Source organism: Pyricularia oryzae, chromosome 2 (assembly GCF_000002495.2).
Source record: "Pyricularia oryzae 70-15 chromosome 2, whole genome shotgun sequence".
Taxonomy (NCBI): Eukaryota; Fungi; Ascomycota; class Sordariomycetes; order Magnaporthales; family Pyriculariaceae; genus Pyricularia; species Pyricularia oryzae.
In genome coordinates, this window is record NC_017850.1 from 1,418,475 (window position 1) to 1,432,987 (window position 14,513).

Genomic DNA, 14,513 nt, shown 5'->3' on the forward strand with positions numbered 1-14,513 from the left:
TCGTTAATCATGTTTATCTGAATTTATTCGAAGGACAACTTTCCCCCGTACAACGGCAAAGATCAGTCGAGGACAGCACAAGTCAAGCTTGGCAGGGTCAAACCTGGGGCCGGTGCACGATGATTTCATCGAACTGGGGTAAACAAAAAAGCGGCAGATCGAGACCCAAGTCTAGAGTAAATAAGACAATTACCACGTTAATCGGTCTTAATCCATCGAAGGACCTAGTTGAGTTTCTCGGATATTCCTCCCGCTCAACCTTTGACTCGTTCCCTCGAAAGCATCTGACAACCTCCAGACACCAAGGAGCGAGCTTGCGGAGGGAGCGACAGGCAGCTGACACACACTCGCCAAAAGGTCATGTTTCTTAGTTCTGTAATGGGCACCACAGAGACATTGCGAGTGGGCGCTGTGCGATGGGTAGCGTGGGGCAAATGGAGCACCGGAACACAGCCAAGCCCCAACGTGATCATTGCCAACAGCCGAAACCGTCGAATCCTGCTTCAATCCAGACAGCTATCCTTATCCAATACCATCCACCCCCGTCTGAACCATTGTACCATACCCTTACCAGTAGATATTCTCCGGACATGGTTGATAGACTGTGCGGCCCCATCATCAGACCGCATTGCATTGCGTGCTCGCGCCTGCTTCCCAGACCTTACAATCTTGGACATAGTTCAATTCAAAACCAGTGTCTTGTCCCCATGTAACCCTACCAGAGGCTCGGTGATCTTTATGTTTTATTCGCATGTCAGCCCCATCCCTCAGCTACCTATCCCTCTTCACGTTCCCCTAATTTATATGGAGTCTCGCTGCTTCTTGTCGTCGGTGGCTTGAGCTGCCCAGATTTTTGCTTCTCCTTCTCCTTAACCTCTATCTCTCCTGCCTCCTGCACGTTGCACGACAAGCTGGAACCAAGACCCTTAGTCACGACGCGATAACCCTCCCATACGACCGCGCGCAACCCACCACCCACTTACCCGGCAGCCAACGGCTTCACCATGTCTAGTCAAAGGGGACGGCAAGATGCCGAAGACACGGGCCGGCGCACCATCCGCCTAGAGATCGATAGGGACTTGGAAATCCAGCGGGCGACAATGTCTCAACCAGCGTCGCCCACATCGACTCGCCGACAGCGCAGGCACTATCCGGGTAGCAAGGGGCCCAGCAGAGGAACTTCAATGTCCCGCCAGCCCGACGAGAGGTCGCCGCTGCTGTCAGGTCCGCCTGCTCAGTATTCGCACCTCCGCCTACCCAGCTCGCACGGCACACCACGATCCCCCCACCTCTCTCGAGAGCAAAGCTACACCTTTGCGACGCGGCATCACCACCGCGGCAACTCCTTCACAACACGACTCTTCCATGCCTTGGCGGATCGCCAAGAGTCGAGCATGGCCGACTCCAAGGGCGCCAGCGGCGCAGACGAGCGGGTGTGGTACGATCAGTTCACGTCGACCGACTGGGTCCGGGACAACATAGCAGACGCTTATCGGGTGAAGGCTCTCATGTCGCGGAAGGACTTTTGGGGGCGCATATATGTTCTGTTTGATGGTGCACAAGGCTGGATCTTGAGTGCCGTGGTGGGTGTCACTGTGGCTATACTGGCCTACATAATCAACGTCAGCGAGGTGACACTTTTTGACCTGAAATACGGCTACTGTGCTCGCGCTTGGTACTTGTCTGAGAAGCAGTGCTGTCCTCACGGTGACTGCATCGACTTCAGACTCTGGGACGAGATAATGCAGGGCTACCCGTTTGGCTACCTCGGAACCGACTACGCCGTCTACATCTGCGCCGTGGTCTTTTTCGCCGTTCTGGCTTGTCTGCTTACCCTCCAGACAAAGACGGTCGTGCCGTCGGCATACAGGCTGACGACACTGGATGAAGACCTGGGTGTCGACCCGGCGCATGCTTCTGAGCCTCCTCACGACCCACACGACGACAGCGGCAGCGCCAATTTGACTCCGCCCCCGGCCTTGGCCAAGGAGAAGAATCTGAACCCTCCCATGATTTACTACTCGGCTGCTGGAAGTGGCGTGGCCGAAGTCCGCGTTATCCTCAGCGGCTTCGTTCTCCACGGGTTCTTGGGAGCTAAAACATTGCTAATCAAGTCTGCTGGCCTCATTCTCAGTGTGGCGTCAGGTTTGAGTTTGGGTAAAGAGGGTCCTTATGTTCACATAGCAACCTGTGTGGGCAACATTGCATGTCGTCTTTTTGCAAAATACGACTACAACGATGCCAAGAGGCGTGAGGTTCTGTCGGCGGCGGCGGCGGCAGGTGTTGCAGTTGCATTCGGTGCTCCCCTGAGCGGTGTACTCTTTGGACTTGAGGAGGTGGCCTACTTCTTCCCAGCCAAGACGCTCTTTCGCACCTTCTTCTGCTGCATAACCGCAGCACTCACCCTCAAGTTTCTGAATCCTTATGGTACCCACAAGATCGTCATGTTCCAAGTTCATTACAAGCAGGATTGGGAGTATTTTGAGATCTTCAGCTTCATTCTCATTGGTGTATTGGGCGGCGCCGCCGGTGCCATGTTCATCAAGGCTTCACGCCGTTGGGCTCAGTCCTTCCGCCGAGTTCCAGTCGTCAAGCAGCACCCGTTACTCGAAGTTGTGCTGGTGGCACTGATCACGGGCCTGATTGGCTACTGGAACGTGCTCACGAAGCTGCCTGTGGCTAAGCTCTTGTACAACCTCGCCGCGCCTTGTGACGACACGGATAACAACCTGGAGGAGCTCGGTATCTGCCCCGACAACCGTGACGATATTGGAGCTACCATCACTAGACTGTTCGGTGCATTCTTGGTCAAGGGATTCCTTACCATTGTGACTTTTGGCATTGTAAGTGCTCACTCGGTATCATATAGACCAAGTTTCGGTTCTGATCATTTGCTGATGAAATTGAACCATACAGAAAGTTCCAGCAGGCATCTACGTGCCATCTATGGTTGTTGGTGGCCTCATGGGTCGAATAATTGGACATTGCGTCCAATGGTTTGTGCTCACTACCCACACTTGGACGATTTGGGGAACCTGCTCCCAGGTTGGCGATGCGAGCTGCATACAGCCGGGAGTCTATGCGCTGATTGCCGCAGGTGCCACCATGTGCGGTGTCACTCGTCTCTCCGTCACCCTTGCGGTAATTCTGTTTGAGTTGACGGGCAGCCTGGACTATGTGTTGCCTTTCTCCCTCTCTGTCCTGGTGGCCAAATGGACGGCTGATGCCATTGAGCCTCTGAGTGTTTACGTAAGTGTAGCTGCGCAACTGGTTTGTCTGATTGTTTCAGGATCGGCCTGACTAACTGACCACGGAATTCAGGACCTTTTGACCAACATGAACTCATACCCGTATCTCAACAACAAGCACAAGCCCATCTTCACATCTGACCTTGGAGATATTGTCCCTCGCATAAGGCGCGAGAGGATTATCGACATCACAAACTCGCCGCTCGTCGCTGCCGTCAGCCTGCGCGACAAACTCAACGTTCTACACCAGAGGGGAGAGCTTGACGGCGGACTACCCATCGTGCGTGACGGGACACTGGTTGGGCTCATCCCTGCACCAGATCTCGAGTTTGCCCTGGACAACCTCGAGGATGAGGAGTCAGCCATGTGCTTGATGGCCGATGTGCCTAGCGTTGATGACGATGACGATGGGGAGCCTGACCCCTCGGACTTGACACGTTATATTGATCCGGTATGTTCCTTTTTGTGGAGTGGCAGGGCATCGGTGGCCGACGAGAATAATGCGTGGGAATCTCTTACTAACAACCCCGGATGATCAGGCACCTGTTGCACTTGACATCAGATCACCACTGGATCTGGTCTACGAGTGCTTCGTCAAGCTCGGCTTGAGGTATATTTGTGTGCTTCGCGATGGCAAATTTGCCGGAATCGTATGTTTCCCAGCCCCACAACAACCCCGTTCAACACCCACGAGGGGCCTCATCTTGCAGTACATTGCTAACGTATCGATATCCAGGCACACAAGAAAACATTTGTGAAATATATTCGCGATCTGGAAGAGCGGGAGGGTGCCACACCGAGGTAACAGGGACAGAACATGTCAGCAATCACGGGATATTTCAAGTCTTTTTTTTCTTATCTATTTTTAAGAAAACTTCACTTCAAGCACGTGGCATCTAGCCACGCTCTGGCTGTAAGATTGTAGATAAGGTGTGCGAGCATTCAACCCATTCCATCGTCGCAGTGACATGCTTGACTGATGGGCGGTTGACCGCGGGAGCATTGGGAGGACTACTAGAGCGAAGGGGGGCATTTTCTTGTTGGTTTTGAGCTGGCCGGGAGGGTTCTTCTTCTCCTTTTTATAAGCCCTCCAGTCTTCAACCAGTAATATATTAATCTGAGCCTGGATGGCGTCGTGGTATAATAGTATTAGTCGGGTTCATATGTACCTACGGTACTGACAGTTCATGTCAGGTAGCCCTGGAACACCATGGGCCGCATGTGGCCGGCATAATATACCTAGGCAGTCGCACGGCGAGTTCAACCAAGCATCAGTCCCGATTGACCAAACGTCTTCCACGTCATTGATAGCCTCCAGTTTCCAGCTGATAAATTCAGGGATGGGTCTTGTTTGGCAGGATCTGCCACAACTTTATTGTGTTGGTAGACCAGAAACAATGAGGCCGGCAAGGTGGTGACTCTTTTCTTTTTTTCACTTTTCGGTCACGTTCTAGCTGGCACACAAACAGAGAGCTGCCAGACCAATCTGGGAAATTACAGTCTGCCTCACTGCGTACTCTCCTTTCTGCCTGCCTGCGTACATACCTTCCCTCTTCCTCTTTCCTCCCCTCCTCTCCTTTCCTTTCTGACCAAAAATTTGTTCCACAATCTTCGGATTGTGTATCTGTTGACAACCCATTCCAAACGATTCGTCGGGGTCGATACATTGGTGCATCCCCATATCAGCAGCTGCCCCTGCTGATAGCACCAAAATTGTGTACAGACACCAAACCCCTCCTCCCTTTTACGCAAATCAGTCCACTAGAATTCCGGTCCTGTTCTCACCCGTATGGGATTTGAACATTTGCCTTTATTGGCATTCTACCTTACGTCTCTTCCTCCAGACGCATACGGCTTATCGGCCAGTAGCTTCGCTGGTGCGTCCGGAACGCCAGTATGGCAGACCCATCTTCGCCACCATCTGATACGAACTCCCGACAGGAAGTTGTCGAGATCAAGCAAGAGGTTGCCGACGGAGATCAATCTGCCAGATATCGTTTCGACGCTATCTCCAACGCAGTCAACAACAATAACGTCATCTTGGACAATATTGCCGGCACTGCCATCGTTTTAACCTTCGGCGACGACAATAACACACAACTTCCGGGTGATCTTAACTATGAACGCCGTTTACCGCTTCGCCTCGATCGAATGGGAGACCAACACCAGCTGGTAAGTTTTAACCTATCCCAAAATAACGAACTGGTCGCTGACGTTTTGCAGATTGCACATATGGCACACGGTGCTTTACCCGCCCCGCCTTCATTTCCTGACAGATCCAAGTCCAGCCTGCCTGGTTCATCCGGCCGGTCTTCGTCTCCTGACCTTCCTATCTCTCCCGACCGTCCTACCTCATTTAACCGTCTTACATCTCCTGGCGCTCTTACTCCACCTAACCCTTTTACTTTTCCTCCTGGTCAAATGAATGGCCATCTTTCCGGCATCCCTCCCTCAAACAGTGACGATTCGTCTGACGGAACAACCTCATCTCTGTCAGCAGATAGAGATCAGCAGGGCAGCTTACTTCCACCTTTTACGCTTTGATATTATTCCTTCAGATCGTAGTACTCCTTTTATAGGAGTACGACGCATTAAGGAGACTTTCCAGGTCATGAGACAGCGCCCTCCCTGGCTGTGGCTAGGGACGATGCTCCGCCTGACCGCCGAGATGCTATATTCGACTACCACGACCAAGAAGTGCGGTTCAATTGGTTACGAGGATATTGCCTCGCGTTCGACAAAGTATGCAGTTAATTGGACTTGGGTGAAAATGTTTCCGAGGGCTTGTCTGAAAGTCACTTCGAGCTTACTGGCTGGCTTGTGCTAAGAAAGTGGCCGGGATCCGTCTTCAACATCGGAGAGAACGAACCTATCTCATCCTTAGACGCTTTTGTTCGAGAGATTGAAACTCCCAAGATTGTACTAAAGGCGATGAGACCAGGGCTCCTATCGACTGGAACTCTCCTCTTACTCATCCTTGGTCCTTGTAGATTGACGACGATCGAGACAACTTCATCTTCTACAGGGGCGTGAATGCCCGAGAAGAAGAATACAGCTATCGCGCAGCTCCCGCCGCTTTACGGAACGAAGTTATCAGGCACCTCTTGACTGTATCCGACGAAACTGTGTGGACTCAACATTCGGTACGAAAGAAGGCAACGGCATACACCACCGAACGCTTTGTCTACAGTCCTTCGCTCCACAAGGAACCCAATATCCTGCTGAACGAGCTGGAGCCTTCTCTGAGCAAGATTGGATCTCTCCACATCTTGTGCATGGTTCTTGGGAAGTTCAGAACGGAGCGGAGTTGGCTTAATCCTCACTTTCCTGAAGCCAGTCCTTGCGTAGTGGCAACTACTTTCGCCAAGTGAGCAAGTAGTGTACAATGGCCTCTCTTATCGCGACCAGGAGGAGTAACTAAAGACACTCGGGCTCCACACGTATGAGCAGCAGTACGCCAACAATGGGAACACCCATTGTCCTCGATTTGACCCTGTCTCCTTTTTGCCAAGATGCTACAAAACTTCGTTGAAAGTCGCCCGCATCTTTGCTATCTACTCACGGGTCCTGTGCGTCTATACCCAGTACAAGGTGTACCAGTACATCAAGCCTCTAGCAGAATGCTATTTGTTCCAGATGTGGTCGCACGAGGTGGTGTCCGGAAATTTCAACGACTTGGCCCTGTGTGATTACCGAAAGGAAATCAACCACGCAATTCGAACTTGTTTGGATGCTGGCCTTGGTGGAGAGATGATTGACCCAACTGGTATAACGACCATGCCGCTCTGTCAGATAACTTTGGGCAGCCCCACGCCTAGGGCGAGCCAGCCTTCCTGGCTGTTCCCGGAAGATGCAGACCCTTCAGGGGGAAACCCGATTGATGTGAGAAAGCTTGATGTAGTTGACACCGACGATGAGGCGAGACACTCTTCGTCAGGCTCTTGGACAGACTCGGAGTCTGATGATGAGGGTCCCAGCACAAATTGCTTCTACGTTGGTGTGCAAACTGATCCAGCTGACGTCCAGACCGGCACCTTCCAATAGAAACTGCGCAGTATTCAAGAGCTGCAACTACCTCCGAGAGACCCTCCTCCAACCGAGACCATCGAGCTGTGCCGTCGTGTTCCAGATCTTGTGGGCGACTGGAACACACAAGCCGCGGCCTTGCATTCCTCTGAGCACCGTCTTGAAGTCACGGAAGAGAAGCTTCGCCGAATGACAAGCCTGGCACAAGCTGAGCGGGACAAGGCAGCTTCCTTGGAGTTGATGGTCAAGGATTTGGAGAACAAGACGGACGATGTTGCTCGGATACAAGACGCATTGAACTTGATCACTGGCAAGCGGAAGGCACGATCTCATCTCCCGGAAGAGCGCCCGCCTCGTCGTGCCCGCTTCGACGAAGCCGGTGGAAATGGCTCTTTGCGGTAGAGTGGTGAAAACCCACCTGCTACATACAAAACAGAATGCAAATTCCCCTCTCCCCGAAGAGCCCGCGTAACCGTTTCCGCTTCCATACGGTCGACCGGCGGTTGAGGTAGTGAGAGCCTGCCTGCTAGCTACCTAACTGATGGCTCTTCCAACTCAGGACCCGGTGCTCCTGTCGACTTCTATAGATTGTGCGAGCTTTGTTTTTGAACGGTTTTGTTTCAGTTGATAGGTGGTTGGTTCAGTTGAAGTATTTGGTTTCTTTTTCTTTCTTGCGATGGCATTTTTTCTCTCGATGGCCTTTTCTCTCCTTGATGAGCTTTCTGTCTTGATGCCTTACTATTGGCGGGCTACTTTCGGCGAACAAAGATAGGAGTTTTCGGGACTTGGTTGCGGCTTATCTGGAGGCAATTATTTGTGCTCTTTTTGACCAGGTTTAGAATTAAGAGGGTAGTTTGGACTTGAGGTCTTTCTTTACATGGACTTTCGGCGCTTCCTTACTACACGACATCCGTAGGCACTTGTCTGGGCCTCTTCTGCACCAGGTTCAGCTCTGGAGGACAGTAGTTTAGGCATGGTTTTGATGAGAGCCTTGCCGGCCGGGCGACTTCTCAGTCCAAAAGTAAAAACATGAGAGCCAGATTAGCTTTGTCTCACCACCTGCGCAGATGACAGCCAATCTGATTATCTTTGCGGCCCTTTTCCGTTCCATACCAATCGTGCCGACAGGGAGCCGCGGGCAACGTTCACGCTCATCGGTGAGCTCGAACTTCTGGTGTTGTCGGAACTTTTCATCCTGCAGGTCCCAACGCCGCTCATCAAGCTGGTGGAGCACCGACAACTAAGCTTCGTCGGAGACATACGATATGTTCTCGGGGTTTTCGGCATCGAATATTGGGATATGGAGCTCGGGGAGGGTCTGTACTTGCAGATGGGGTACTGGGTAATAGTAGTCTAGAGTTAATTTTGAAAGTAGCCACAATCATGCCCCAAGTCCACCGCCGGGCTGTGTGAAGGAAAGAAATACAAAACAGTAAACCACCTTGTGCTAGAGATGATTTGTGCAAAAGGTATATGGTGCTTCCAATAACTCCATCTTCCAGCCATCCTGGCAAGAACTCCGAACAAAACCCATTGATACAGATGATCAGGATAAAAGCCCAACCACATAGCTCGTCCCTTCCAAATCGAAGAAAAGTTGGGCCAAGTATAGGCTTACATATCACATGTGTAAAATCTGCGGAGTCGAGACTTGGAAATCGTGTCCAGCCATTCTGTTTGACGCCCTTGATGTAAAAAGAAAAAAAGAAAAAAAGAAAAAAAAAACCTGGTGTTCAACAGCGCCAAGCCCAAGGTTGGCCTGGTTGCTTCATCGGCGACACTCCAATGCGCGGCTTAGATGTAGTGCAATTATACTATCATGGGCTCTTTGTGCCAACATAGGCCCGCCGACTAGCTCCGGCCAAAGGGAGTTGTGCGTGGGTCAAGCCCCATGAATCTGAAGATTGGGTCGTCTCCCTCCTGAGTTGGGTAAGCGCCTTCACAACCTCGTCTCTGCGCTGGTAGAACACTTCTGATCTCTTGCGTTCCAGTTCGACATTGAGCTCGCGCCGTTGCTGGTCTTGGCGCTCTGCTGAATTAATACGGTCGTCTTCCATGAATTTTGGAAATCGCCGCTCGGCTTTGGTGCAGGCCTCATCGAGCTTAACGGCATCGCTCTCAGAAACCAAGGCTGCTGGCCAATCATCTTGAGCACGCGGTTCTTGCGAACCAGTAAGAAAGCACCTGAAACGGAGCTTGGCTTGTTGCTGGTCGTCACCCCAGATAGTGACCGTGTCACCGTTGTATAGACGAGCCCAGTGGCGACATGCAGTCGTCGGGTTCCGGTGATCATGCGACGGGATAACAAAATCGTTGACACGGATCCCGTTGGTGGCTTTTGTCGCAATGTAAAAGTGTGCCTTGTCGGCGTCCCGAACGCAGGTCCATGGCCTGAAGTTACGCGAGGGATCGAAGCCGGGCCTCCATAGTATCAGCTTGAATGCGTACTTTGGTACCTTGACTTCCTTCTTGAAGCCATAGGCGTTGGTGTTATCATCGGCACGGCCAAACGAAACGAAAGTTTCTTCCACAGGTACAGCGATGTTCTCGACGAGAGATCCGGGGGCCGATTCAAAAGTAGCCGCCAGCCGCTTGTCAGTGACTGGAACGACCAGGCCAGACATGCCACGAGAGTTGCCCTTTGAATGCGAGTCGTCAGTTATCGGGCTCGACTCTTTATCTTGTCGGCCACCGAGGCCTTCGGGACGCAAGTTCTGTGCATCTGGGGCGGGAATGTTCCCTGAACTAGGAGGAAAGAATTCCATCGCGAGTTTCCAGAGGGAGCTTCCCGGGCCGAACTCCTCGCCCCTAGATTTTGAGGCATGCACAAAGGCGTCATGCTGTAACTGCGTCATCTCGGGGTAGTTGAGGTGCCACGTTGTTCTGTCGTTGGCAGCCCAAAACGTCGACTTTGCGACAGGGTTGTTGATTTGCCTTCCCGAGGCGAGGAATGCAAGCGGAGGAACTGACGTAATCAGCGCTTCATCGTAAGCAGTGTCTGATCTGATCCTCTTGAAGGAGGGCTTCGCTTGTCCCGGGTTCTCGTCACTGCTGTCAAGGGCCAGTAGGCGTTTGCTAGTACCCAGATCGTGCCCTGTTCTGCTAGGTTGGATGTCTTCCCGGGACGCCTCGTAATTTGCGCTGTTTTCCGATGCCTGGCTATTGGCCACAAAACAGTCGACAGCAGTGTTTTCTTCAAACGCACATTGGTTCGTGACCTGCGCCGCTGCATGGGGCTGCAAACCAGGGTCATCTTCAACATGGTTTCCAGTCAAGGCAGAGGAGAAACTGTCTCTAATCACATCGGAATCCTCGAAGTTGATGCCTTCACCGAGCGAGAGATTGAGCCTGTTCTCTGGAATCACACCAGACGAGCCCAGAGCCGAGACACCGACCTCCCCAAATAAGCGAGGAGCCTGTCGACCGAAAGTGCGGTTTTCACTAGCATTCTCCGACCACGTTCGGCTCGAGGCCCTGTCCATGTCCATCATTTCGTCGTCCTCGTCGATGAATTCGTCGTCACTAAGCGGGTCCGACCTCTGACGGGCATCTACCAGGCTGAGCTGAGATGCCTTTTGTCCTAGCTCCTCCGAGGTATTCCCCGCGTCATTCTGAGAAAATCCCATGAGGTTGCCACCAAGCCACTCGTGGTTTTCCACTTGTTGCACAGTGGCTCTCTGCTCGGGTCGCCGCCATAGCATCCACTGCAAACAGTTAATACCTTGATGCGACAAGCGCACCGCTTCCAGTGGTGCGATGTTGAGAGGCTGTGTCATGATAGTGTTGAGCAAAGCCGCGTAACCTGCGCCGTTATCTGCGGGAAACGGTGGCCTTCCTGTCAGGCTGTAGTACAGAACACCACCCAGAGAATACAAATCGACTGCGTGGTCGTATCGTTGACCAATATGCTGCCGTCGCTGATGGGGTCGCCGTATTCCATATTCGTCATAGTCAAGATACTCCGAATACACCTCGGGGGCGCAGTACAAGAGAGTACCGCAGAAGGTCCGCAAAAACGTCTGCTCGTTGTCAACCATTTTGGACAGCCCAAAGTCTGTCAGTTTGACCGTGAAGGTGTCGTTGTCTCTCGAGTGTATCAGGATGTTGTCCGGCTTAACATCCCGGTGTGTTATGTTGTGGGTGTGAAGGTAGCCCAAGGCGCTCGATAGCTGCTTGGCGGTCGCTATCGCCAAGCGCTCGGTAAGGGGGCCGTAGCGTTGCACATGACCACCAAGGTCTCCCAGGGGTATATACTCCATGATAATAATCAACAGTCGATTTTCCCATTCCAGGTGATCGACATAACGTACTATATTCGGCTGTGCACGGCGGGTCGGGTCAGTACAACATTCGCTCGCTGGTGGGACGGACAGTAGTTTCATCCATCGAAACCTCCCAACTTGGTCGACTTACATGGGCCACGCTCCTCATGATTTTCATTTCATTGTCAACTTTCTGATCCAAAACACCGTCCTTCATGAATCGACGCTTATCCAGCTCCTTGGCGGCATATGGCCTCCCATCATACTTTGACGTGACCTTGTGGACTGTAGCGAAGGCTCCCTTGCCTATCTGACCCACGCGGTTGTATCGGTCCGAGCCGGTCCATTCCCGCGGTAGCCTCTCATCCGAGTCAACGGTTGCCTCATGCTGTAGATGCCGGCGTGGTCTTTGATCAGTGCCCCAGGCCTCCCTAGGAAACAAAACAGGCTATGCTCATATTAAGTTTTGCATCAGCAAATGTTTCGAGTCCAATGCTACACGGCGAGCCATATGCGACAGCACGGGATGTACTTACAGGACCTCCCGCTGGCCCAGGAACCATTGTTGCAGCTTCTTCATCTGCCAGAGCCTGCACTCTCTGCTTGTGGACCAAGATGTTACGCCTAAAATCAACCTCATGCTGCCCTTCGCGCCTGGGCACTTGCACGAGGAAAACGAGGTCATTGGCATTGTTATGCAAAAGCACCTTGATCTGAGAGCCGTTGCTCAGCGTCCGTTTGGTTTCACATCGTTCGGGTTTGGACTTCTTAAGCAGAACCTCGTCTACGACGGTACCGTTGGTGGACGTATCCTCGAGCATAAGCACACCATACTCATTGAGGAAGATGCGAAAATGGATGTTGCTCAAGCGCTTGTGCGGGTCGTGCGTGAAGCATATGTCGCATCGCCCTGAGTGGCGACCAAAGGTGAAACCCTGGGCAGGGTCTTTGGTAGTTGCCGACAACTTCAAGGCAATAACGTGGCTGCCTGAGACGGCTGTCGCGAGGCCGAACTGAGCCGGATCGTCATCGAACAAGTAATCGACGTTCGATGAGTTGTCGGTTGGTCTAGAGACCAAGTGCTTCGAATTGTCTCGTTCGAGTGCGACCACTGCCCGGCGGGCATTTTCGGATTTGGGGTAGAGAATGCATATTATGTCGGCAATCTCCTCGTCGGAAAACCCCGAATTCTGCTTGCCTAGGCGTCTCGGGTCGACTAATGTCTGGGTAGCTACAGGGGCAGGCGACGCTGCGGTCAGCTTGACGAGCAAAGATAGGCGGGTAGGCAAGGCGGCGGCCTAGTCCGACGATTACAAACACACCTTGCGTGGGTTGGGAGTCTTCATCGTAGTCCATCGGAGGCGGCTATGCAACCGCAAAGGCAACGGCCAGGCCCTCGTTGAGCTTTTGTGCTGATGGTTTCTGAATCAAGAGCAGAGTTCGGCCTAGGTAGGTGATGGTATCCAGGTTCAGATCTGAATAGTGACCTTGTCGTCACCATCCAGTCTAGCCTGGAAGAGACTAGGACTCGCCCTAGTTCCAGAAAATAAAGCTCCTAGAGGCGGCAAGACGGCAAGCTTTCTATATGCACTTACAGAAAGATCCAAGCAGTCTCTAGGCAGCAAATCATCTCCTCATTGCAAATCTGCAAGGACAAAAAGTAAGGGTGTTGGCAGCAACGCGATGGATCAATATGGGTTCCAAAAGTTGATGCGGCTCAGATGTTTTGTCCACACAGAGATCGGATTGGTGGGGCAACCGAGAGAGGAGGGGCCGCCAAGGGTGAGGCAACTGGGTAAGGTAGGTAGGACGTAGCAGAACCAGTACCGTAGGCAGACGGGGAATTTTGGCTGGCTTGATGACTTGGCAGAGTGGCTTGAAGAAACAATCAAAAGTATAGGAGAACAGTGTGTTGTTTACATTGGGTACTTTGTTTTAGGTACAAGAGGGGGCAGTTTGAAAAAGAGCAGTACAAATGGAAGATTAACGTGCGCGCGACACCCAAATGATCATCCACGAGATGGCGAGACCACAGACCAAGAGGGGCTTTACCGGTACTGTTTGCTCGTCAGTAGGTGCCGGTAGAGAACTGTGGAGGGCGTACCGATCAATCAATCCCAACCAAAACCGCATCCTCAACATTGCTTTTTTTGTCTGCACACACCACGCCAGACCCGTCTTTTCGAGGCAAATCCTCCCGTCCCGTCGAGGTGCGATCTATGATGGAAGAGAGAGGCAGCAAACATGCGACCCATCAAGAAGGCGCCATCTCTGGCCACTTAGAATGACCCAACAAGCCCCGTTTCGCGCCTGCGTCAAATGCACCTGGTGCAAACACGAAAATCATGGGCAAGTGAGGTAGGGAAGCGAGAACAAAAAATCAAAAGACACGAATGAGCATTTCGTCGCGACAGAGTAAAAAGATGTGTTGGCTGCTGATCGGGCCAGCGATTCGGAAAAAATACCTCTGCAGTGCACTACAGCCAGTCCCACTGGAGACTTTGTCACGACGCTAGCAATATCTAAAGTCTCGCGACAGGAACCCGTGAACTGCGGATCAATTGATTCGATAGCACCTGCCAACCGATCAGGCACATGCTTCTGCCCAAGCGTGCACTATGACTACCATGATCGGATGTGCGGCTACGTGCAATAGATGGATGTAGGTACCGTACCCTACCCAAGATGGTGGGATGATCCCTCCTTCTCTACCACCAATTCTTTTTAAATTCCACGGACTCACGGAGTACCAAAGTGCGGGACTGTATTTGATTCTTCCGGCAGACTGTGGTAAAGTAGCAACCAGCCAGTCATTGGGTGCGATGCACGGTCAAGTCCCGAATGCGGTGTCACGTAGGAACATGTCGATCCCGTCCGTACATAAATATTTCCTATTCTAGACCTGCAGTTAATTAACATGTAAACTATATGCGATCCGGTACCTTGGGCAAGGTACGGAGTACCTTGTTGTACGAAG

General features: G+C 52.2%; 5 protein-coding genes across 5 annotated transcripts; 4 read left to right on the forward strand and 1 right to left on the reverse strand.

Moving 5' to 3' along the window:
• The first annotated feature begins 364 nt into the window (after positions 1-364).
• On the forward strand, positions 365-4,538 carry MGG_11357 (chloride channel protein 3). Its single transcript, XM_003713680.1, has 5 exons — positions 365-2,843; positions 2,917-3,249; positions 3,322-3,699; positions 3,788-3,898; positions 3,985-4,538. The coding sequence occupies exons 1-5, from the start codon at positions 1,005-1,007 to the stop codon at positions 4,051-4,053; spliced, it is 2,730 nt and encodes a 909-aa protein (XP_003713728.1). The 5' UTR covers positions 365-1,004; the 3' UTR covers positions 4,054-4,538.
• Positions 4,539-5,144: 606 nt separating this feature from the next.
• MGG_15570 (uncharacterized protein) lies at positions 5,145-5,572 on the forward strand (the record flags this gene model as incomplete). Its single annotated transcript, XM_003713681.1, has 2 exons — positions 5,145-5,420; positions 5,525-5,572. 2 exons carry the CDS (start codon positions 5,145-5,147, stop codon positions 5,570-5,572), a joined length of 324 nt encoding a protein of 107 aa, XP_003713729.1.
• Positions 5,573-7,161: 1,589 nt separating this feature from the next.
• Positions 7,162-7,676, forward strand: MGG_15571 (uncharacterized protein; the record flags this gene model as incomplete). The annotated part of the gene is made up of 2 exons (XM_003713682.1): positions 7,162-7,245; positions 7,314-7,676. 2 exons carry the CDS (start codon positions 7,162-7,164, stop codon positions 7,674-7,676), a joined length of 447 nt encoding a protein of 148 aa, XP_003713730.1.
• MGG_04790 (CAMK/RAD53 protein kinase) lies at positions 7,442-14,074 on the reverse strand. The gene is made up of 4 exons (XM_003713683.1): positions 12,859-14,074; positions 12,073-12,767; positions 11,688-11,984; positions 7,442-11,593 (listed from the first exon to the last, which is right to left on the reverse strand). The coding sequence occupies exons 1-4, from the start codon at positions 12,890-12,892 to the stop codon at positions 9,092-9,094; spliced, it is 3,528 nt and encodes a 1,175-aa protein (XP_003713731.1). The 5' UTR covers positions 12,893-14,074; the 3' UTR covers positions 7,442-9,091.
• On the forward strand, positions 13,542-14,192 carry MGG_15572 (uncharacterized protein; the record flags this gene model as incomplete). The annotated part of the gene is made up of 2 exons (XM_003713684.1): positions 13,542-13,607; positions 14,076-14,192. The coding sequence occupies 2 exons, from the start codon at positions 13,542-13,544 to the stop codon at positions 14,190-14,192; spliced, it is 183 nt and encodes a 60-aa protein (XP_003713732.1).
• Between the last annotated feature and the right edge of the window lie 321 nt (positions 14,193-14,513).

Bases quoted from the DNA above. Each gene is read 5' to 3' on its own strand.
- MGG_11357 (XM_003713680.1), top strand. From the start codon at position 1,005: ATGTCTAGTCAAAGGGGACGGCAAGATGCCGAAGACACGGGCCGGCGC. The intron at 3,250-3,321 runs GTAAGTGTAGCT...CACGGAATTCAG, and splicing joins TTGAGCCTCTGAGTGTTTAC to GACCTTTTGACCAACATGAA. The intron at 3,899-3,984 runs GTATGTTTCCCA...ATCGATATCCAG, and splicing joins ATGGCAAATTTGCCGGAATC to GCACACAAGAAAACATTTGT.
- MGG_04790 (XM_003713683.1), bottom strand. From the start codon at position 12,892: ATGGACTACGATGAAGACTCCCAACCCACGCAAG. The intron at 12,768-12,858 runs GTGTGTTTGTAA...CTGCCCCTGTAG, and splicing joins AGACTCCCAACCCACGCAAG to CTACCCAGACATTAGTCGAC. The intron at 11,985-12,072 runs GTAAGTACATCC...ATATGAGCATAG, and splicing joins CTGGGCCAGCGGGAGGTCCT to CCTGTTTTGTTTCCTAGGGA.